Source organism: Heterodontus francisci, chromosome 1 (assembly GCF_036365525.1).
Source record: "Heterodontus francisci isolate sHetFra1 chromosome 1, sHetFra1.hap1, whole genome shotgun sequence".
Taxonomy (NCBI): domain Eukaryota; kingdom Metazoa; phylum Chordata; class Chondrichthyes; order Heterodontiformes; family Heterodontidae; genus Heterodontus; species Heterodontus francisci.
The window spans coordinates 162,886,615-162,910,586 of NC_090371.1; the positions used below are offsets into that span (position 1 = coordinate 162,886,615).

A 23,972-nucleotide genomic window follows, 5' to 3' on the forward strand; every position below is an offset into this window, starting at 1 on the left:
TCTCTGTAATAGCAATTAAATCATATCTATTTACCTCTATTTGTGACTTCAAATCATCTACCGTGTTGTGAATGCTGTGTGCATTCAGGTTGAGTGCCCTTAACTTTGTCTTTTTCACAATATTCCGCATTCTGATCCTATTTGATGTATACCTTCACTCTGTCTGCCTTTTAATTTCGCTTACTACTTTTCTACTTCCTGTTACCAGTTTTGCTTCCCTCCAATCTTCCCTTCCTGTCATACTCAAATTATCAATTCCCTTATTGCTACCTTGCTCTCTTGCCTGCTCCTCTCTCTCTAAATTATCACAGCTTCCTTCGCCCCCATTGTCATTTATAGCCCTCTCTACTGCTCTAGTTATACGACTCGCCAGAACACTGGTCCCAGCATGATTCAGGTGAAGACTATCCCAACAGTACAGCTCCCACCGTCTCCAGTACTGCTGCCAGTGAAGGAGGTGGCTAGAGATTGTGAATGCATTGGTGGTTACCTTTCAAAATTCTATAGATTCTGGAAAGGTTCCTACAGACTGGAAAGTAGCAAATGTAACCCAACAATTTAAGAAAAGGAGGGAGCGAGAAAACGGGGAACAACACACCTGTTAGTTTGATGTCAGTAGGATGGAAAATGTTAGAATCTATTACAAAGGATGTGATAACTGGACACTTAGAAAATAATGATATGATTGGACAGAGTCAACAGGGATTTATGAAAGGGAAATCACGGAGGTTTTTTTGAGTATGTTACTTGTAGCATAGATTGAGAACCAGTGGATGTGGTGTATTTGGAATTTCAGAAGGCTTTTGATAAGGTCCCACACAGGTTAGTAAACAAAATCAGAGCACATGGGATTGAGGGCAATATACTGCAATGGATTGAGAATTGGTTGACAGAAAGCAGAGAGGAGGAATAAATGGGTCATTCTCAGGATGACAGGCTGTTACTAGTGGAGTACTGCAAGGATCAGTGCTTGGGCCACAGCTGTTTACAATCTATATAAATGATTTGGATATGGGGACCAATTGTAATATTTCCAAATTTGCGGATGACACAAAACTAGGAGGGAATACAAGTTGTGAGGAGGATGCAAGGAAGCTTCAAGGGGATTTGAACAGGCTAAGTGAATGGGCAAGAACATGGCAGATGGAATATAATGTGAATAAGTGTGAAGTGATCCACTTTGGTAGAAAAAAACAGAAAGGCAGTATTTCTTAAATGGTGAGAAGTTGGGAAGTGTTGATGGCCAAAGAGACCTGGGTGTCCTTGTTCCTGAGTCACTAAAAGCTAGTATGCAAGCGCAGCAAGCAATTAAGGCAAATGGTATGTTGGCCTTGACTGCAAGGGGATTGGAGTACAGGAGTAAAGGTGTATTGCTGCAATTGTATAGAGCCTTGGTGAGACCAGACGTGGAGTATTGTGTACAATTTTGGTCTCCTCATCTAAGGAAGGATATATAACATACGAATTAGAAACAGAAGTAGGCCATTTGGCCCCTCAAGCCTGCTCTGCCATTCAATAAGATCATAGCTGATCTGTTTGTGTCTCGAATTCCACACTCCCATTTACTCACGATACCCTTTGATTCCCTTGCCTAACAAGAATCTACCTACCTCTGCCTTAAAAATATTCAATGACCCCCACCTCCTGACGCAGAGTTTTCCAAAATCGCACAATCCTCAGAAAAAAATTCACCCCATCTCTGCCCTAAAAAGATGACCCCTAATTTTAAAACAGTGTCCCCTAGTTCTGGACTCCCCCACAAAAGGAAACATCCTTTCCACATCCACCTTGTCAAGACCATTCAGGATCTTATCAACTGCAATCAAGTCTCCCCTCACTCTTCTAAACTCCAGTGAAAACAAGCCCAGTCTGTTCAACCTTTTTTCATAAGACAACACACTCATTCCAGGTATCAAGCTAGCAAACCTCCTCTGAACCGCCTCCAATGCATTTACATCCTTCCTTAAATGAGACCAAAACTGCACACAGTATTCGAGATGTGGTCTCACCAATGCCCTGTATAAGTGAAGCCGAACATCCTTACTTTTATTTTCAATTCCTCTCGTAATAAGGGATAGCATTCCATTAGCCTTCTTTATTATTTGCTGTACCTGCATACTAACCTTTTGTGACTCATGCACTAGAACACCTGGATCCCTCTGCACCTCCGAATTCTGCAGTCGTTCTCCATTTAAGTAATACTCTGCTTTTTTACTCTTCCTGTCAAAGTTAACAACTTCACATTTTCCCACATTATACTCCATCTGCCAGATTTTTGCCCACTCATTCAACCTATCGATATCGGTCTGCAACCTCGTGTCCTCTTCACAACATACTTTCCTACCTATCTTTGTGTCATCTGAAAATTTAGCTACCATGCCATTGTTTCCCTCATCTAAGTCATTGATATAAATTGTAAAAGGTTGAGGACCCAGCACAAACCCCTGCGGCACTCCACTTGTCACATCCTGCCAATCAGAAAAGGACCCATTTATGCATACTGTTTTCTGCCAGCCAAACAATCTTCTACCCATGCTAATATGTTACCCCCTACACCATGAGCTCCTACTTTGCACAATAACCTTTTATGTGACACCTTGTCAAACGTCTTCTGGAAATCCAAGTACAGTATGTCAACGGGCTTCCCTTTATCCACAGTGCATGTTACCCCTTCAAAGAACTCCAATAAATTGGTTAAACATGATTTCCCTTTCAAAACGCACGCTGACTATTCCCAATTACCTTGAGTTTTTCTAAGTGCCCAGCTATAGCCTCCTTACTGATCGATTCTAACAACTTCCCCATGACAGACGTCAACCTAACTGGCTTATAGTTACCCATTTTCTGCTTCCCCCCCATTCTTGCCACAAAATGAGTGCAATGGAGGTTCACCAGACTACTCCAAGGGATGGCGGGATTGTGTTGAGGAGAGATTGCAGAAACCGGGCCTGTATTCTCTAGAGTTTTGAAGAATGAGAGATGATTGCACTGAAACTTACAAAATTCTTACAGGGCGTGACAGGGTAGATGCGGATAGGATGTTACCTCTGGCTGGTGAGTTTAGAACGGGGGACACAGTCTCAGAATAAGGGACAGGCCATTTCAGATTGAGATGAGGAGGAATTTCTTTACGCAGAGGATGGTGAATCTGTGGAATTCTCTACCCCAGAGAGCTGTGGAAGCTCAATCATTGAGCATGTTCAAGACAAAAATCGATAGATTTCTGCATACTAACGACATGAAGCAATATGGGGATAGCCATGATCTGTTTGATTGGCGGAGCAGACTTGATGGGCCGAATGGCCTACTCCTACTCCAAATTCCTATGATCTTATGAATCAAAACCCATTTCTCCCACAGCAATCTTTGAGCTCCGCAGTTGACTCTCTAATCTTATTTACCCTACTCCAATTTCCTTGTGGCTCAGGTAATAATCAAGAGATTAGTACTTTTGAGGTTCTGCTTTTTAATTTAGCCCCTAGCTGCTCATACTGTCGATGCAGAACCACTTTCTTAGTCCTATTTATGTCATTGGTACCCACGTGGACCACGACAACTGGATCCTCCCACTGCAAGTTCCTCTCCAGCCCTGAGCAGATGTCCCGAGCCCTGGCAGTGGGCAGACAGCACAGCCTTCTGGACTCTCGCTCGGCTGCAGAGAACTGGATCTATCCCCCGACTATATTGTCCCCTACTACTATTACATTCCTATTTACTCCCCCCACTTGAATAGCTCCCTGCATCATGGTGCCCTGGTCAGTTCACTCATCCACCCTGCAGCCCTCAAGCTGAAAGAACCTCAAACCTGTTGGACAATTGCAGGGGCTGAGGCTCCTCCACTTCTGCCTTCTCGATCCGCTTACCTGCCTCACTTGCAGTCACACCCTCCTGTCCGTGACCACTGACCAAATTAGAAGACCCTATCCTATGGGGTGTGACTGCCTTCTAGAACAAAGTGCCCAGGTAACTTTCCCCTCCCTAATGCATCGTAGTGTCTGTAGCTCTGCCCCAGCTCATCAACTCTGAGCTGAAGCTATTCGACCCCGCAGACACTTACTGCAGATGTGTTTGCTGTGGATCACACTGGTGTCCAAGAGCTCCCACAACACATCACCTGTCCTGCCATCCTAATGTTGAGTTAAATAATGAATGAATTAATTAATTTAATTAATGCCTCTCCTCACCAGCAGTGACTGTACTAATTTAACCCTGGTAAACAATAAACCTTACCGCTTAAAAATAAAAACAAAACAGCAGACTCACCAGCTTCTTGCTTCCCATCTGCTTGTGTGTCTCAATTATAAGGTAGCTACTTAAATTTTAATTTTATTTTTTTCTCATTTCCAGCTATTAACACACACACCCTATCAGCAATGTACTAACATAGCTATTTACAGATATTCTCCAACAGCAGTTACTCACCAATCACCTTACAGCTTTCCTGTGATGTCACTGATTTTTTTTAAAAAACTCAGTCAGTGCATGCCAACTCCTGAAGCTGTTGGCTTCTCCCTCACAGGTCCTGTTCCTCTCCGCTCCCTGAAGGTAGGTGCAAGCCCCGAGCCTCACTCTGTATTTATTTGCTCCCGATGTTAGGTGCTCCCATGTAGGTCCAGTTCCTCTCCACTCCTTGAAGGTAGGTGCAGGCCCCAAGCCTTGAGCCCAAGCTTCTCCAATCCATCCACATAACTGGTTCTAGGGATGAGGAACTTCATTCTCGTGAATCTTTCCTGCACGCTCTCTAATGCCTGCACATCCTTCCCAAAATGTGTTGCCCAGAACTGGACACTACTCCAGTTGAGGCCAAACCAGTGTTTTATACAGATTCATCATAATTTCCTTGCTTTTGTACTCTAGGCCTCTATTTATAAAGCTCAGGATCCCATATGCTTTATTCGCCGCTTTCTCAACCTGCCCTGCTACCTTCAATGATTTGTGCACCTATACCCCAGATCCCTCTGCTCCTGCATCCCCTTTAGAATTGTACCCTCTATATTGTCTCTCCTCATTCTTCCTACCAGAATAAACAACTTCACACTTCTCTGCACTAAATTTCATTGGCCACTTGTCCACCCATTCCACCAGCTTATGTCCTTTTGAAGTTTAACACTACTTACCCCTCAGTGCACAATACTTCCATGTTTTGTGTCATACACAAATTTTGAAAATTGTGCCCTGTACACCCAAGTCTAGGTTGTTAGCATAGATCAAGAAAAGCAGTGGTCCTAATACTGACCCCCAGGGAACACCACGATATACCTTCCTCCAGTCCAAAAAACAATTGTTCACCACTACTCTCTATTTCCTGTAACTCAGCCAACTTCATATCCATGATGCTGCTGCTGTCCTTTTATTCCATGGGCTTTGACTTTGCTGACAAGCCTGTTAGGTGGCATTTTATCAAATGCCTTTTGGAAATTTTCTGTTACCTTATCAAAAAACTCAATCAAGTTAGTTAAAAACAATTTGCCCTTAACAAATCCATGCTGGCTTTCTTAAAATAATCCACATTTGTCCAAGTGACTGTTTCGCAGATTACCAAAGTGAAATCACTTAACAGTTTGGTGGATCACAAGCTTTTTAAAAAAGAAAATTGAGCTGCACTGTAATGTCTATTGTAATGAAACAAATGACATACACTTGATTATCCATAACAATTTGTGATCGCTTTTACAGTACTGTAATTGCAATCCACTTTGTGTTGCATGCTTAGCTTCTTGCCAAACTTCAGTGGGAAAATCATTATTTATTTAACAGTTTTCCTCTGAATATAGTGCCACTGTGCAAAAATTAAACAAAACAATTAACAGGTAAAGCCCAAGAAGGATATTTTAGACTTACTCTTTAAAACATCAGGTCAGTTCTGAGAGCTGAAAAAAATGTTGTTAAATGTGCAATATGGTATGTTAACATTACAAATAATCAAGAAGTTTTGAAATTCTAAACTTGAAAATTAACTGCTCTGAATGAATGATGCAACATAGAAATCAACAACTTACTATATCACACCTTTAACTGAGAAAAATATCCAAAGGCCCTTAAGAGGCATAATCAAAAAATGGAGTCAAAGGAGGCGATATTAGGAGGGGTAACTTTGGTTAAAGACGTAGGCTTTAAGAAGGGTCTGAGTGGAAGAGAGGGAGGTGAACAGATAAAGTGATTTAGGGTGGGAATTCCAGATCATGGGCACAGCTGAAGCTACAGGTGCACTGATGCATAAGTTACAGCACAACACCGGTGCCATTTGCTCATCTGCCTCTGGATGGCACTGAAAAAAATTAGCCTTCTTGCAGAGGCCATCCGATACCACTTGAGCTTAGCAAGCAAGAATGCAACTCTGATTTTGAGAACTACTAATCATACTCCAACGAGTCTCAGTTCTTTATTACAGTATGACTGTAACCGTAATCATTCACTGCACCTAATGTTTGAGAGGTCAGCTAAAAACTTATCCAATGGTTACTAGCTCTCAATGACATTTCGTACACAGTTTAGAACATTTTTTATATATACATGTCTCTTAAAATTTTATCTATTGAAGCCAAGCACTCAATAAAAACATGAAGACAAAGTAGAAATTTGTTAATTCTATCCATTTCTATTTGATATTAAAATCCATTCCATTCTAATTTGTATTGAAAACTCCTATGTCAGGCTCTGTCACCATACAACTATCATCATTTACCTATAGTACCACAGAATGCCCCAGCCCTGTACTTATATATTTTTCTATTTTCTCTCCGATCTCATCTTGTCTACGAGACCCACCTCTCTTGACCCAATTCCCACGACTGACCACCCAACTTGCCTTCCTGGCTCCCATGTTAGCTGACGTTGTTAACAGTTATCTCTCTTCAGGTTCTGTCCCCCTTTCCTTCAAACCTGCCATCACCACTCTCCTCAGAAAACCAATTCTTGACCTCACCGTCCTTGCAAACTAGCACTCCAATGTCCCTTTCCCTGATCAAAGTCACAAATGACATCCTACGTGACTGTAACAAAGGCAAACTGTCCCTCCTCATCCTACTCAAGCTGTCTGCAGCCTTTGACATGGTTGATCCACACCATCCTCCTCTAACCCCTCTCCATTGCCATCCAGCTGGGTGGAACTGCACTTGCCTGGTTCCATTCTTATCTACCTAATCGCAGCCAGAAAATCGATGTCAATATTCTCTTCCCACTCTAACACCGTTACCTGTAATTTGATTTTTGATTTGATTTAGAGATACAGCACTGAAACAGGCCCTTCGGCCCATCGAGTCTGTGCCGACCATGAACCACCCATTTATGCTAATCCTGTCTTCCTACCACATCTTCACTTGTCCCTATATTCCCCTACCACCTACCTATACTAGGGGCAATTTATAATGGCCAATTTACCTATCAACCTGCAAGTCTTTTGGCTGTGGGAGGAAACCGGAGCACAGGGAGAACTTGCAAACTCCACACAGGCAGTACCCAAGGATCTATTCTTGGCCCCCTCCTATTGCTGCCTCTTGGCGACATCATCCAAAAACACAACAGTTTCCACATGTATGCTGACAACACCCAGCTTTACTTCAACACCACCTCTCTCGACCCCTCCACTGTCTCTAAGTTGTCAGACTGCTTGTCTGACATCCAGTACTGGATGAGCAGAAATTTCCTCCAATTAAATATTGGGAAAATGGAAGCCATTGTCTTCAGTCCTCACCTCAAACATTGCTCCCTGGCCACCAACCTGGCCATCCCTCTCCTTGGCAAATGTCTGAAGTTGAAGCAGACTGTTTGCAACCTCGGTGTCATATTTCACCTCGAGGTGAGCTTCCAACCGTATATCCATGTTGACACTAAGTCCACCTATTTCCACCTCCCTAACAACCCGACTCCCCACCCTGCCTAAGCTCTTCTACTGCTGAAACCTTCATCCATGCCTGTTACCCCCATACTTGACCCACAAACAACTTTTACTTTTTTGGTCTCCAATTGGCCCTACTCTTTCCTTGGTTATTGTCATGCTCTTTATGTATTTATGAAACATATTCGGGTTTTCCTTGATTTTACTTACTAATATTTTTTCATGCCCTCTGTTTTCTTAATTTCCTTTTAAATTTCACACCTGCACTTTCTTCAGGCTTTCTGCAGTATTGAGCAATGTTCCCTCTAGCTGCACAGCAATTGCAAATGTGTCCCACAGGGAACAAACAGGTCACGCACAAGCAACATTTCCTTTCAGATGTGCACATGTGCAGCCATACGGCAATCTTAAAGTGACCACGCAGTGCAACAATCAGGCCGCATAGAGCAAACAGAAATTAGAGGGAATAAAAGCAAAATACTGTAGATGCTGGAAATCTGAAATAAAACAAAAAGTGCTGGAAATACTCAGCAGGTCTGTCAGCATCTGTGGAGACAGAAACAGAGTTAACATTTCAGGTCTGTGACCTTTCATCAGAGTTCATCAATGAAGACTGGTATCTGGTAGGGATCTCAGGTGGCCACCAAAAAGGACCATCCACTCAGCACATCTGGCTGAAGATGTTTGTGAATACTTCAGTGCTGTCTTTTACACTCAGGTGCTAGGCTCCACCATTATAGAGGATGGGGATATTCATGGAGCCTCTTCCTCCCATCAGTTGCTTAATGGTCCACCACCATTCATGACTGGATGTGGCAAGACTACAGAACTTTGATCTGATCTGCAGGTTTGGGATCACTTAGCTCTGTCTATAGGATGCATGCTTCTGCTGTTTAATATGCTTGTAGCCATGTTGTACCTTCAACAGGTCTGGAAATTCAAATAACTGGACCAGCTATATAAATACTGTGGCTGCAAGAGGAGGTCAGAAGCTGGGAATTCCACAATGAGTAACTCACCTCCTGACTCCACAAAACCAGTCCACCAGCTACAAGACACAAGTCAGGTATGTAATGGAATACTCTCCACTTGCCTGGATGGGTGCAGCTCTAACAACACTCGAGAGGTTCAACATCATCCAGGATAAAGCACCCTATTCACCACGATAAACATTCACTCCCTCCACCGCTGGTGCATAGTGTGCATCATCTACAAGATGCACTGCAGCACCTTTCAAACCAGTGACCTCTACCACCTAGAAGAACAAGGGCAAAATATGGACGGGAACACCACCACCTGCAAGTTTCCCTTCAAGCCACACATCATCCTGACTTCGAACTATATCGCCATTCCTTGTCACTGGGTCTTGGAACTCCTGCCCTAAAGCACTGTGGGTGTACCTACACCACATGGACTGCAGCGATTCAAGATGGCAGCTCTCCAGCAACACTCACATCCCAAGAATGAATAAAAAAATTATGCACACTCTGCCTTAACTGCTCCATTCATATGTCCCAAAACCAACTTTCATTTGATACTAGTTCTTCATAGAATATAGAATTGAATACCTAATAGCAAATCATATAGCTGCCATATTCTATTGAATCGGAGTATAAAAAATTAGCTTAACATATACTCACATAAGCATTGCTTCCTACTTTAGGACCAGTGTCCAAAACAGCAAAGATTAAGGAGGCCAGTCTTTTATAGATGATACAGGTCTAACATAAAGTTAAAGTTCAACATTCTCGAGTCAGTTCCCAGCGGACCAGGGTTCACAACACAAACTGTCCTTAATTCAACCTTACATTTGCAATGTCAGCAAAAAGGGCCATAAAAATGTGCGTAATAAAAAAAAAAAATCACATTAAGGCAATAGGAGAACTCAGAAGCTGTAGCAGAGTAGAAGCTATACTTAGCATCTAGCTTTTTAGAGAAGTAAACAATCTATCTGGTAATTGTCCTTGACAATTTTGAGGATGCTACAAACAAAGTAGGCAATGACATGATTTACAAGAACTATCAGACAGCTTTTGTCAAGTTCTGAATCAAAGACTTCTGATACACTAAAAGGACATGGCATAAAACTTTATCCAGAAATAGGGAGTAGAGTACTCATGAGAGCACTATCAGGTTGGGAGGAATGTGTTGAATGGACTTCTGCAGGGGTCAGTGCTCAGACCCTAGTTTCCAATCTATAATCACAAATATAGCATTGAATTAAGGAGAGCTTTTAACTGTGGACTCAGGTCCACTAGGAACTAAGGTGCACGTCAGACCTTATTTTTATGTACGCCTAGATGTCTAAACCAATTGTAAGCTAGTCAGACTTGCCAACATTAAGGGAGAGTAAGAGGGACAGAGGAAGCAGTTAAAAGCTTGCAAAAGATATAAAGATCGCAATTGGACAGCCAAATAAAATTTTATGTTGACAAATGTAATGTTACACATTGGGAATAAATGTGGTGCACTACACAATAAGCGGGCTCAAATTATCACAGCTTTGGAAAGAGACTCAGCAGTAAAAGGGCACTCATCGCCAAATGATGTGGAGAAGTAATTTTAAAGCTTATAGAATATACTGAAATATTTAACCAACGACAACTTACATTTATATTGCACCTTTAACATAAAATGTCTCAAGGAGCTTCACAGGAGCATCAAACAAAGTATGACACCGAGCCACAAAAGCAGATATTAGGTCAGATGATCAAAAGAGGTAGGTTTTATGGAGTGTCTTAGGGAAGAAAATGAGGTGGAGGGGCAGAGAGATGTAGGGAAAGCATTCCAGAACTTGGGGCCTAGGCAACTGAAGGCATGGCCACCAATGCTGGAGTGATTAAAATCAGAGATGCACAAGATGCCAGAATTAAAGGAGCGCAGATATTTTGAAGGGTTCTGCGGCTGGAGGAGATTGCAGACGTAGGGAGGGACGAGGCCATGGAGGAGTTTGAAAAAAAAGGATGCGAATTATAAAATCAAGATATTGCTTGACCAGGAGCCAATGTAGGTCAGCGAGCACAGGAGTAAAAGGTGAACGGGACCTGGTGCGAGTTAAGACATGGGCAGCAGAATTTTGGATCACCTCAGGGTTTACAGAGGGTAGAATGTGGGAGACCAGCCCAGGAGTGTGTTGGAATAGTCAAGTCTAGAAGTAGCAAAGGCATGAATGAAGGTTTCAGCAGCTGATGAGCTGAGACAGAGGTGAAGTCAGGCGATGCTACGGAAGTGGAAATAGGTGGTCTTAGTGATGGCATGAGCATGAGTTGGGAAGCTCACCTCGGGGTCAAATGTGACACCAAGGTTGCGAACAGACTGGCTTAATCTCAGACTGTTCCAGGGAGAGAGATGGAGTCGATAGCTAGGGAACAGAGTTTGGAGTGGAGTCTGAAAACAATGGCTTCAGTCTCCTTGATACTTAATTGGAGGAAATTTCTGCTCATCCAGTATCGGATGTTGGATAAGGAGTCTGATAATTTAGCAACAGTGGAGGAGTCAAGAGAAGTGGTGGTGAGGTAGAGCTGTGCGTTGTCAGCATACATGTGAAAACTACCATTGTACTTTCGAATGATGTCGCTGAAGGGCCGTATGCAGACGAGAAATAGGAGGGGGCCAAGGAGATATCCTTGGGAGACAACAGAGCCGGAGCAGGAAGACATTATAAGTGATTCTCTGGCAACGATAAGGTAGATTAGAATGGAACCAGGTGAGAGCAGTCCCACCCAGCTAGACGACAGTGGACAGGCACTGGAGGAGGATGGTGTGGTCAACCGTGTCAAAGGCTGCAGACTGGTCAAGAAGGACAAGGAGAGAAAGTTATCTTTGTCACAGTCACATAGGTTGTCATTTGTGACTTTGACAAGAGATGCTTTGGTTTTTTTTTTTAATTCATTCATGGGATGTGGGCATCACTGACAAGGCCAGCATTTATTGCCCATCCCTAATTGCCCTTGAGAAGGTGGTGGTGAGCTGCCTTCTTGAACCGCTGCAGTCCATGTGAGGTAGGTACATCCATAGTGCTGTTAGGAAGGGAGTTCCAGGATTTTGACCCAGTGACACTGAAGGAACGGCGATATAGTTCCAAGTCAGGATGGTATGTGGCTTAGATGGAACTTGCAGGTGGTGATGTACCCATGCATCTGCTGCTCTTGTCCTTCGAGGTGGTAGAGGTCACGAGTTTGGACGGTGCTGTCTAAGGAGACTTGAAGCATTGCTGCAGTGCATCTTGTAGATGGTACACACTGCTGCCACTGTGCGTCGGTGGTGGAGGGAGTGAATGTTTGTGGATGGTGTGTCAACCGGGCTGCTTTGTCCTGGATGGTGTCGAGCTTCTTGAGTGGTGTTGGAGCTGCACCCATCCAGGCAAGTGGAGAGTATTCCATCACACTCCTGACTTGTGCCTTGTAGATGGTGGACAGGCTTTGTGGAGTCAGGAGGTGAGTTACTCGCCACAGGATTCCTAGCCTCTGACCTGCTCTTGTAGCCATGTTATTTATATGACTACTCCAGTTCAGTTTCTGGTCAATGGTAGCCCCTAGGATGTTGATAGTGGGGGAATTCAGCGATGGTAATGCCATTGAATGTCAAGGGGAGATGATTAGATTCTCTCTTGTTGGAGATGGTCACTGCCTGGCACTTGTGTGGCGCGAATGTTACTTGCCACACATCAGCCCAAGCCTGGATATTGTCCACGTCTTGTTGCATTTCTACACGGACTGCTTCATTATTTGAGGAGTTGCGAATGGTGCTGAATATTGTGCAATCATCAGCGAACATCCCCACTTCTGACCTTATGATTGAAGGAAGGTCATTGATGAAGCAGCTGAAGATGGTTGGGCCTAGGACACTACCCTGAGGAACTCCTACAGTAATGTCCTGGAGCTCAGATAATTGACCTCCAACTATCACAGCCATCTTCCTTTGCGCTAGGTATGACTCCAACCAGCAAAGAGTTTTCCCCGATTCCCATTGACTTCAGTTTTGCCAGGGCTCCTTGATGCCATACTCGGTCAAATGCTGTCTTGATGTCAAGAGCAGTCACTCTCACCTCACCTCTTGGGTTCAGCTCTTTTGTCCATGTTTGAACCAAGGCTGTAATGAGGTCAGGAGCTGAGTGGCAGAGGCGGAAATCTGATTGGAGGGATTCAAAATTGGATTTCCGAAAAAGATGGGAACGGATTTGGGAGGCAACATGTCAAAGGAATTTGGAGAGGAAAGGGAAGTTGAAGATGGGACAATAGTTTACAAGGGCAGTGGGGTCAAGGGTTGAATTTGAGGAGAGGGATGATGATAGAAGATTTAAAAAGAGAGAGGGACAACACCTGAAGAGAGAGAACCATTCACAATATCAGCTAACATGACAGAAACCAGAGAAAAATAGAACCCCAAGAGATGCTTTCACCCACTGTGTTTGTGCCAATTCTTTGTTAACCCACTTTAAAAACAAATTCCACTGGTCTGGAATTTGAGGTCAGCAGTGAAACGATGTACTTGCCACTGACCTTGAAGAAAACTGTCCACAAAAGATCTAGTGCTCTTGCAGTGTGATTTCACTTTTCCCAAACCAAATTTGAATTTAGCTCCAAGTCAAGTGAATGTCCAGGTGTCATCAAGCAGGCTACACAGCCAATCGCATTGAAGAATTCTCAGACAGCAAACCAGGAAGATAAAACCACAGATCATCCTTCACTTTTTAATATCATTTTACAGCCAGCAAAATAAATATTGGAACATACACATGGGATTAAGGTAGAAGATGAAATAACAAACTTTAAAAAAAATATTAAAACTGCAGAATTTTATCATAATGGACAAATTTGCTACCAAATCCGGCTTATTTCAGCAGAGTTGTAAACTAGTTTTGTGTTAGCTAGTTTGGCTACCTGGAGTCTTATTTAGTAGTGTAAATGATGGGAGCAGACTCGAGGATGTTGGCCTCCTGGAATTCAACCTAACCTTGTACCAATATAAAGGCAGTTATACATCTAGTTCCAAAACTACCCTGCCTCTTCTATAATTATCAATCTATTGATAACTAGATCCCCATTCAAATCCAAAATAATTGCTGAGACTTCAGTTTTCCCTGGGAGAGAGGAAGTGAACAAAGTTTCAATTTATCAACGGAAAACATTAAAACAAATATAGAACTGAAAAGCAGAGAAGTTATGCTAAACTTGTATCAAGCCTTGCTTAGATCACACTTGGGAGTACTGTGAGAGTCCTGATCTCTATAAAGAACAATGTAGAGACACTGGAGAAGGTGCAAAAAAGATGCACTAGGATGTTATTAGAACTGAAGGGATATACTCATAAGGAAAGGCTAAAGAGGCTGCAATCTTTGCTCCAGAAAAGAGAAGGCCGAGAGGTGATCTAATAGAGGTCTGTAAGACAATGAAAGAGTTTGATAGGGTTAACAGAGAAAACTTTTCCACTTGTGGGGGAGTCTAAAATTAGAGATCATAAATACAAACAGTTACCAATAAATCCAACAGAGAATTCAGGAGAAAATCTCTTTACCCAAAGAGTGGTAAAAATGTGGAACCCACAACCACAAGGAACAATTGACAATAGCACAGATGCATTTAAGGGAAGCTAGATAAGTACATGAGGGAGAAAGAAATAGGAGAATATGCTGATAAGGTTAGATAAAGTAGCATGGGAGGAGGCTCATATGGAGTATAATCATTGGCATAGACCAAATGGGCTGAATTACTTATTTCTGTGCTTATATCCTTTCCTATCCTGAGTAGCGTGAAACAGGGCTGTGTTCTCGCACCTACACTGTTTGGGATTTTCTTCTCCCTGCTGCTCTCACATGCGTTCAAGTCTTAAGAAGGAATTTTCCTCCACACAAGATCAGGTGGCAGGTTGTTCAACCTTGCCCGCCTAAGAGTGAAGACCAAAGTACGGAAAGTTCTCATCAGGGAACTCCTCTTTGCTGACGATGCTGCATTAACATCTCACACTGAAGAGTGCCTGCAGAGTCTCATCGACAGGTTTGCGGCTGCCTGCAACGAATTTGGCCTAACCATCAGCCTCAAGAAAACAAACATCATGGGACAGGACTTCAGAAATGCTCCATCCATCAATATCGGCCACCACGCTCCGGAAGTGGTTCAAGAGTTCACCTACCTAGGCTCAACTATCACCAGTAACCTGTCTCTCGATGCAGAAATCAACAAGCGCATGGGAAAGGCTTCCACTGCTATGTCCCGACTGGCCAAGAGAGTGTGGGAAAATGGCGCACTGACATGGAACACAAAAGTCAGAGTGTATCAAGCCTGTGTCCTCAGTACCTTGCTCTACGGCAGCGAGGCCTGGACAATGTATGTCAGCCAAGAGCGACGTCGCAATTCATTCCATCTTCGCTGCCTCCGGAGAATACTTGGCATCAGGTGGCAGGACCGCATCTCCAACGCAGAAGTCCTCGAGGCGGCCAACATCCCCAGCTTATACACACTACTGAGTCAGCGGCGCTTGAGATGGCTTGGCCATGTGAGCCGCATGGAAGATGGCAGGATCCCCAAGGACACATTAACAGTGAGCTCGCCACTGGTATCAGACCTACCAGCCGTCCATGTCTCCGCTTTAAAGACGTCTGCAAATGCGACATGAACTCCTGTAACATTGGTCACAAGTCGTGGGAGTCAGTTGCCAGCGATCGCCAGAGCTTATGGGCAGCCATAAAAGCAGGGCTAAAGTGTGGTGAGTCGAAGAGACTTAGCAGTTGGCAGGAAAAAAAGACAGAAGCGCAAGGGGACAGCTAACTGTATAACAGCCCCGACAACCAATTTTTTTCTGCAGCACCTGTGGAAGAGTCTGTCACTCTAGTATTGGCCTTTATAGCCACTCCAGGCGCTGCTCCACAAACCACTGACCACCTCCAGGCGCTTACCCATTGTCTCCCGAGACAAGGAGGCCAAAGAAAAAAAAGAAAATACACGATCTAACTCAATGAATGTCCAACAGCCATTATTGCCCTAGGTGAAAGTAAAAATCAACCTATTGTTTTTTTGTTCTGGAAAAACAAGACCGACTAAAGGACTCACATAAAACACCCATCTCAAGTATTCACTGAAGGCCACAACATCTACAAAGATGTGCATAATCAAGGATAGAGTCACATGGTTGTCAATATTAAGACACTGGATAAACATGAAACAATTACAGCATCAAGTTTTCTTTAAGATGATGAAAGAATGTTTTCTTTAGAGAGCTTGTTTTGGTTTGATAGATACACATTGATTATTTTAAGTTTTCTTGTTGATCAGAGATCGAATTGCAAGAAAACAGTCACCTGCCACCACTGGATCGATTCTGTGCTCCAGATTTCACGTAGAGCATATCCCAGAAAACTGAAGCTGCCCAGTCTACAATTTTCTGCCCACCAATGAACAGATCATCACAGACTGGCGTACACAATTTCCCAGAGATATTGACAGATCTCCTTTCTGTATATAACCAATCTCTGCTCAGCATGATAGGTTTCGTTGCTACCAATTTCTAATCATCGCTCAATAAATTAAGTCCCATTTCTTTGCAAACAAGGCAAAGATATTACCCATGCAAAAAGGGTCATGAAAACATAATTACTGTTTTGTGTGTTCAGAAAAATGTAAATCTGAGGTAAGTGATACTTAATTCTAATATGATTGCCATTACAGCTCAATTTACAGCCCACTTAATGCAATATGTGTCAGGCAGTGCTTTACTTCATATCAATACCAAATAATTCTACATCATAACACAAGGTAATTTATCAACATTAATTTGATAAAATGGTGCTGTCCAATATTTTACATCTTCCAATTCTCCTGCTACAATAGTGACTGACTGGATTACTTGTATTGAATATCAAAGTACATGGTCACAAGAACAAGATACATTTCTGCTTCCTTGGCATTTATGTAGACCTAAACAAGATTCATTTTAGAAATTAGCATATTTTAAACAATAATCCTAATATATTTAATAATGATCTGGCAATTACAGTTGCAGCAACTGTTGGTAATATTGGATAGCAAGCACTTTCTTTAAGAGGGTAGCAATAGGTATCATCACTGAGAAAGGGAAGCAATTGTGGACAGCTTCACTGATGCGTGCAAAAAAAGAATGGCATGAGTTAGGAGGGAATGTATCAACAGATTCAGTTTAATTTAAAAAACATGCCTTTTCTAAATTTATGTTCAAGAAAATTTTCTGCATTCTACATTTCTTTTTAAATAAGAGGCTATTTTAAATCTAATGGAATGCTGTGATTTAGCTGTTTAATATACACTGAGCAAAACATAAAACACTAATCTTGGGAGTCACTAAGTAGCATCCCAGTTTTTCACATTACAAATAACAAAGTTTAAGATATCCATTGAATGAGTAGCTTAGAAAATAATTATTTTAGCATACAATTAATATGGTCCAAAAATTAAGAAAAAAAATTGCAGATTCCACATTGATGTGTACCATTTATGGTGCATAGAGCTTAAAACTTTCTAACTTAACACTTGAGGGCAAGTGAATCCTTTTGCTACAAATGTATATACCAAAAATGCTGAAACCCTGTAGCTGTTCAATTAGTTTTGTTAATGTACACAGTTCTTCATTTTGAAGCTGTTCACCTGTACTGCCCATTTTAGGTAACTGCTTCACTGGCAGAACCATTGACCGTTGGCTACTCATGTGGAATTACATCCTTTATGTCATGACCTTTCAAAAAACTTTCTTGATTCAGGTATTGTCCTCTTGGATTGGAAAGATGCTAATGTTACTCCATTATTTACAAAGGATGGAAGAAAACCCAGAAAATTATAGACCTATTAGCCAAAAAGTCTATTGTGGGAAAGTTACTAAAATCTGTCTATCAGGGACAGAGTGACTGGACAATTGGACAAATATGAACTGATCAGAGAGAACCCGTATGAATTCATAAAAAAATAAGTCATGCCAAACTAACCTAGTTGAATTTTTTAAAGACGGTCACCAACATGGTAGATAAGGGAAGGTCTATTGATGTTATTTATATGGACTTCCAGAGGGATTCAATAGGGTTCCACATTAGAGACTTAACAAAAATGAAAGCAATCTTTTAATACGAGTACAGAATGTTTAGGAAGTAGGAGACAGACAGCAGGGTTAATGGGTATGTAGTCCAATTGGCAGGATGCAACTAGCAGTGTCCCCAAGGAATCAGTACTGGCTCCTCATATTTTCACCGTACAGATGTCAACTGTGGCTTAGTGGTAGCACTTGTGCCTCTGTGTCAGAGGTTGTGGGTTCAAGTCCCACTCCACAAACTCCAGCACACAATCTGAGATCACATTCTAGTGTAGTACTGATAAGAGTGCTGCAATGTTGAAGGTGCTGTCTTTTGGATGAGATGTTAAACAGAGGACCCATCTGCCTTCCTAGCTGGATATAAAAGAACTGATGCCACTATTTTAAGAGCAGAGCAGTTATTCCTGGTCAATATTTATTCTTCAACCAACATCACTAAAACAAACCATGAGCCAAGACTGATCTGGTCAGATCCAGACCAATCGTTAATGCAACTTTATGTCAAACCAAGAAGAGGGCTCCCACACAGAGTCTATTTTAAATATGTACCCCAAAAATATTTTGTTTTTCAGGCTAACTGCTATGAGGTACAGTCTGAAACATTAGGAATTTAAATTACACTATTTCCACAAAGAAATACAAGATCTGTATGCACAAAACAATGCATGAAAACAATGAATATTGGGGGTTTTGCACAAAATACCTTTTTAATACAAACCAAGATATTCAACAGTAAATATATGTCAAACATCGGATAAGACCACCCCACAGCGATATACAAAAGCTTGATATGTGTTGATTTTAACATTGGTGGTTATTTGTTTTAAAATATTTTAATTCTGAAGGTACATTACAGGTCAGAACACCACTCAAGAACTGTACGATACAGCACTTGAATATATTGGCTTTTAATGTGGTTTCTCCCCCTCCCTCCCAAAGTGTGTTGATATCAATACATTCAGTATGCTTAGCAACACACTTTGTGATTGTACTGCTGGGTGTGTACACAATTCTAACGGACAAAATAAAATTTCCAAACATCCAAGTTATACTTTCATTAAATCTTAATGACAACACTGTACTACAGTGACTAAGTGAAACAGTGAATCTATCATGTCCGTGACTGCAACAACTGAATCAGACATGGGTTAGAGGAAAGTTGCACTCGCTGAGTTACTGAATCAGTTTCCCATTTACATTTTCTAAAACTTCCTTTTTTAAATTACAAATGTAAATACATTTATACATTTTTAATAAAATACATAAAACGCCTCTTTAGAGAAAATTTCACCATCAGAAATTACAAGACTATGGTCAGGGCAGAGCAGAGGAATGAGTTTTGGTTGCTGTAGCGAAGAGCCACCAGACACAAGTGGACTCCTTCTTAGTTATCGACTTGTATTGTAAATAATTTACCAAAATGATCACATTATTTTGTTCAGTTGCCTATGTTGATTGCTTGCCTCCTCTCCTGAAACCACTGAGTCATGCTGTGGTGCACCTATGTAGGGCTAGGCTGGCTATTCATCCATTGCAGCATCACAGATGATTTCATCCTCATTCAACATACACTTGTGCACACTTTCCAAAAGAGTTTTTTTTTTAAAGTAGCAAGCAGACATACAAACCATGGCTAATTCCTCAACCCAGACTAGCAGGGAAAATCATCGTAATGGTTCAGCAACACAGTGGACGGTGCATTTGCCCATTGAGCCAGTAGCGGAGTTCTGTTGCTTTTAACTATCAGTATTTTAATTAAAGTACCATTGGTCTTACAGGCAACAGGGAACCATCTGCAGCCAGAGCCCAAAATGCAAGAAAAGCCAACAGATATCTGGAAACATAACATCACTGAAATTATCCGATTTAATGATTGTACCTCTTTGTTTTAAATCAACTCCTTCACATGTCAATAAACCTCAAAGAAAATAATTCAAAAATGACATTGGCATTCAGTGCCCAAATAAGGCGGAGGAAGATAAAATATTATAATGGTTCATGGTCAGAATTTTTAAAATGTTTCTGGTGAAACTTATTCATCAAGAAAATACAGTAGACTGAACTTTATTTTTGACTATTTGCATGCCAAAAAACAGCATGTCCTGTTCTTACCTGTAAAGGTAACAGAGTGTTGCTATTGTTGTCCGTCCTGAAAACATTGTCTTCGATCCAAGATTTTGGTGGCAGTGTTGGGGCTGAACGAGGAAATTTGGGTGGTGCTATAATATTACTGGAGAAAGCTTTCTTCAGTGGAGAGATTTGGTTCATGGTTGCCGGCAATCCTACACCCCCAGTTCTGCGGTGATCCCTTGTCTGCATGCCTCCCCAAGACACTCCTGCACTCCAGCCACTGCTCTGGTGACTGTTCCACGGAGACTGTTTCATTATGGGCTGATAATATTAAACCATAAATTATAAATACATGCACACACACAGCATTTAGCAATATAACATTTTTTTTATTACAGGAATAGGAACATAACAACACAAGTTGGCTAAAAGCTCAGTCCCTGTCTCAGTGGTTAAAATCTTCAATAACTTTTGCCCGTTCGTAATTTTATCAAAACCTTCAGGTACAGATGATCTACTGACCTCTGTAATAACAGAAAATGTGTAATAAGTCTTACAGTTAAATTTTTTATGATGGCCAGGGCAATTAATGAATGCCTATGATCTGTTAATTGTGAGAAAAATAACATACCTATAATCATTCTTTGGAAGACTGTAAATCTTGTGATTTTTTTTTTAAATTCTAGAAACCACATCAAATGGACAATGGGCAAGTGGAAGAAAGGTATACATCATAGTAATGACTAATATTAAGCATATAATAAAAAATATTTTTAGATCTCATACTTATCCATATATTGTTATATTGCTTAATACACATTACTGTAAATGCACTTTACATGTCTAGTAAATTGAATTTCTTGTTAGGGATTAAAAATGCAATCAATTCAGATTAAACTTGAATACTTTGCTGTCCTGATAAAGTCTATGATAAACCTACGATGTTCCAGTTTTCCCCAGGTGATGTAGCAGTGATAGAAGCATATTCAGACATAATGGGAAAAAGTCAGATCACTAAAGTTAGATCACTGAAAGGCTTGCCCACTATGCAAAGTCCTACTGCATTTCCTACCAGTTTACTGAAAAGCTTTTTGGCTGCTGTACAACAGGATTTTTCCAGTCCCCATCATCTAGCTACTTCGCTCACTGCACAGCATAAATTACATTCATTGTGGTCATTCTGTGTACTTGTACTATTTCAACTTCAACAAACACTGCATGGTTTTATGCAGCATGAATTTATCAAGCTGATAGTTAAACTACGTTTAAATTATAGGATGTAATTCATTTAATAATTTGCAATAGAGTTGAAATTTTGTGTAGTGTTGACCAAGAATCTTGTTCCCTATTTTAAATGATCAGAGAGAACTGAAAACAACCTTGCGTCTGTACAGGCAATAAATTGCACAGTAATTTTCCACTGCCACCACCTCCCCGCATTATGTCACTACTGTTCATCCAACACACTGCAGTATCAAGCGGAATACTGCACCTATATCTTTCAAGCAATTTTAACTGACATTTGGTTCATTGGTTAGGAATTCATCTTAAATTATTCTTCCCAAATTAACCTATTTGGGCTATTTTAGGACAAGTACTAAAAAACCCCTTAGTGTGTTAACATCCGCAAGATCCTTCCTCAACGTACCGAAAATTGGCTACTGGAAAAATACTAACTCACTCGAATATACTTATTACACTGCACGCAATAATTAGTCTTTCGTACACATATTTGTGTAACAATTCGGAATCAGTTCATCTTAACTTCAACTAAGGTGTGGTTGCAGAACGCCACAGAGAACTGAAGGGTTTTGTTTTTTTCGTAATCATCTCTAGGCGTTGACAACTCGCACAGGCCTCCAGGTTTCCCCACTGCTCCGCGGTACTGCACTGGGGAAAGCAATCTTGTTCGGATCCGTGTATACAGGCCTGCCTGCCTGACAGCAACACGGCACCGGGGACGGGGGAGGAGAACTTCAGGAAAGATCGTTTTAAACATAAAATTAAAATAAATCTGAATCATATCCAGAGATAAAAGCATGTGGAGACTGACCGGGACATTGACAGGCACCGGGACTGGGACATTGACAGGGTCAGGCACTGGGACACAGGCCGGGGCAGGAACATTGACAGGGACCGGGACACTGGCAGGGTCAGGCACCGGGACAGGTACCGGGACATTGACAGGCACCGGGACAGGTACCGGGACATTGACAGGCACCGGGACAGGTACCGGGACAGGTACCGGGACATTGACAGGCACCGGGACAGGTACCGGGACATTGACAGGCACCGGGACAGGTACCGGGACAGGTACCGGGACATTGACAGGCACCGGGACAGGTACCGGGACATTGACAGGCACCGGGACAGGTACCGGGACATTGACAGGCACCGGGACATTGACAGGCACCGGGACATTGACAGGCACCGGGACATTGACAGGCACCGGGACATTGACAGGCACCGGGACAGGTACCGGGACATTGACAGGCACCGGGACAGGTACCGGGACATTGACAGGCACCGGGACAGGTACCGGGACATTGACAGGCACCGGGACAGGTACCGGGACATTGACAGGCACCGGGACAGGTACCGGGACATTGACAGGCACCGGGACGCTGATCAGGCACCGGGACAGGGACCGGTATCGGGACACTGACAGGCACCGGGACTGGGCGCCCACCGGCCGAGCAAGAGCTGATGTTGGAGAGGGTGAGAGTGTCCGGGCTGAGCCTTACCTGATGGTTGTAGGTGCTCCTCTGGTGAGGGAAGGCGGCCTGGTGATGTTGGTGCTGGGCGTGATGGTGATGGTGAAGGCCGACAGGAGACCGCCGGCTCTGCTGCTGCTGCTGAGGAGGCAAAGGGGGGAAGGTGCCGCCGCCGCAGCCCTGACTCATCCCGGCCGCGTTAGCAGCAAAGCTCTGGAAGAGGACCGTGCCGTTGATGGACGGGATGCCGTGGAAGAAGCTGTCTTCAGCTGGGCTGGGAACCGGGCAGGCTCCCGGGCCAGCGGCCGACAATCCCGGGGTATTTGCACCAGCTCCGGAGCCGGGCGGAGTGCTGACCTGGGCGGCGGTGGCCGGGGACCAGCGGTGCCGAATCCGCTGAGAGCAGTGACCGGAGACGGAGAGGAGCCGTTACTGCTGCCGCCACTGCTGCTGCCGCCTCCTCCGGTATCCTGGTGATGGTGGAGCTGCTGCTGCTGAAAGCCGGCGCCGAGCCCCGGTAACATCCCGATCCCCCCGCCGCCGCCGCCATTGGCCGTAGTCATGTTACCGGGAGACTCCATTAGTCTGTGGCCGCGGTGCTGGCTACTCTCCGCAAGCTTCAGAGCGGCATTGGCGTAGGCCAGTCTCTCTCTGTCCCGGTCTCCTCCTCCTGCTGCTCCCCAGGGCTGGCAGGTTGCGGGCGGCCTCGGAGCTGAGCAGGAGGATGGCTCCGTTTGGTCAGGATTTCCGGACGCTGGGCGGTGTCGCTGGCGGCGGCGTCTCTCTCCTTCTCCTGCTCTTGCTGTGCCGATGCCGGCCGGGTGGCAGAGGCTGGAGCCGGGGCGGCGCTGCTACTGCTGTTGGCGGCAGTGATGATGCTGATGCCTGTCGCCCTGTCCGGCATCAGAAGGTCATCATCCTGCCTAACAGGACTGGTGTGTGGAGCCGGGAGGGAACTGGGTGGGAAAAACAAAGAGGCGGAGGAGGAGGAGGCGGCGCCGGCGGCAGGGGCAGGCCCGGCCCTGCCCAGCCCAGGAGGGGGAGGGGAGTCAACACGATCGACCGTCACCAACACCGGCTTCAGGCATTGGTAAACACCCCCGGGTTCACCCCCCCACCCCGGACACTGCCGGCCAAGGGCGGTCTATATGAACGCCCAATCTTTAATCACCCGTTGACAATGTGTGTGAATGCACCGAGTCCGGTTTATCACCGGCAGGGGGAGATCCTGGCGGCTTTCACCTGTGCTGCAGGTGGGTATTCTCACGGGGAGTTAATATATTAACTATTTAATGCCCATA

General features: G+C 43.4%; 1 protein-coding gene across 1 annotated transcript in view; it reads right to left on the minus strand.

Annotated features, from left to right (window-relative positions):
• LOC137373102 (cytoplasmic polyadenylation element-binding protein 2-like) overlaps positions 1-23,674 on the minus strand; it is a 193,730-nt gene extending 170,056 nt beyond the window's left edge. Inside the window, 4 exon segments of the mRNA XM_068037976.1 lie at positions 20,000-20,278; positions 22,702-23,054; positions 23,057-23,344; positions 23,347-23,674. Coding sequence (XP_067894077.1) covers positions 20,000-20,278; positions 22,702-23,054; positions 23,057-23,344; positions 23,347-23,575 — 1,149 coding nt within the window. The 5' untranslated portion in view covers positions 23,576-23,674.
• Positions 23,675-23,972: the final 298 nt, after the last annotated feature.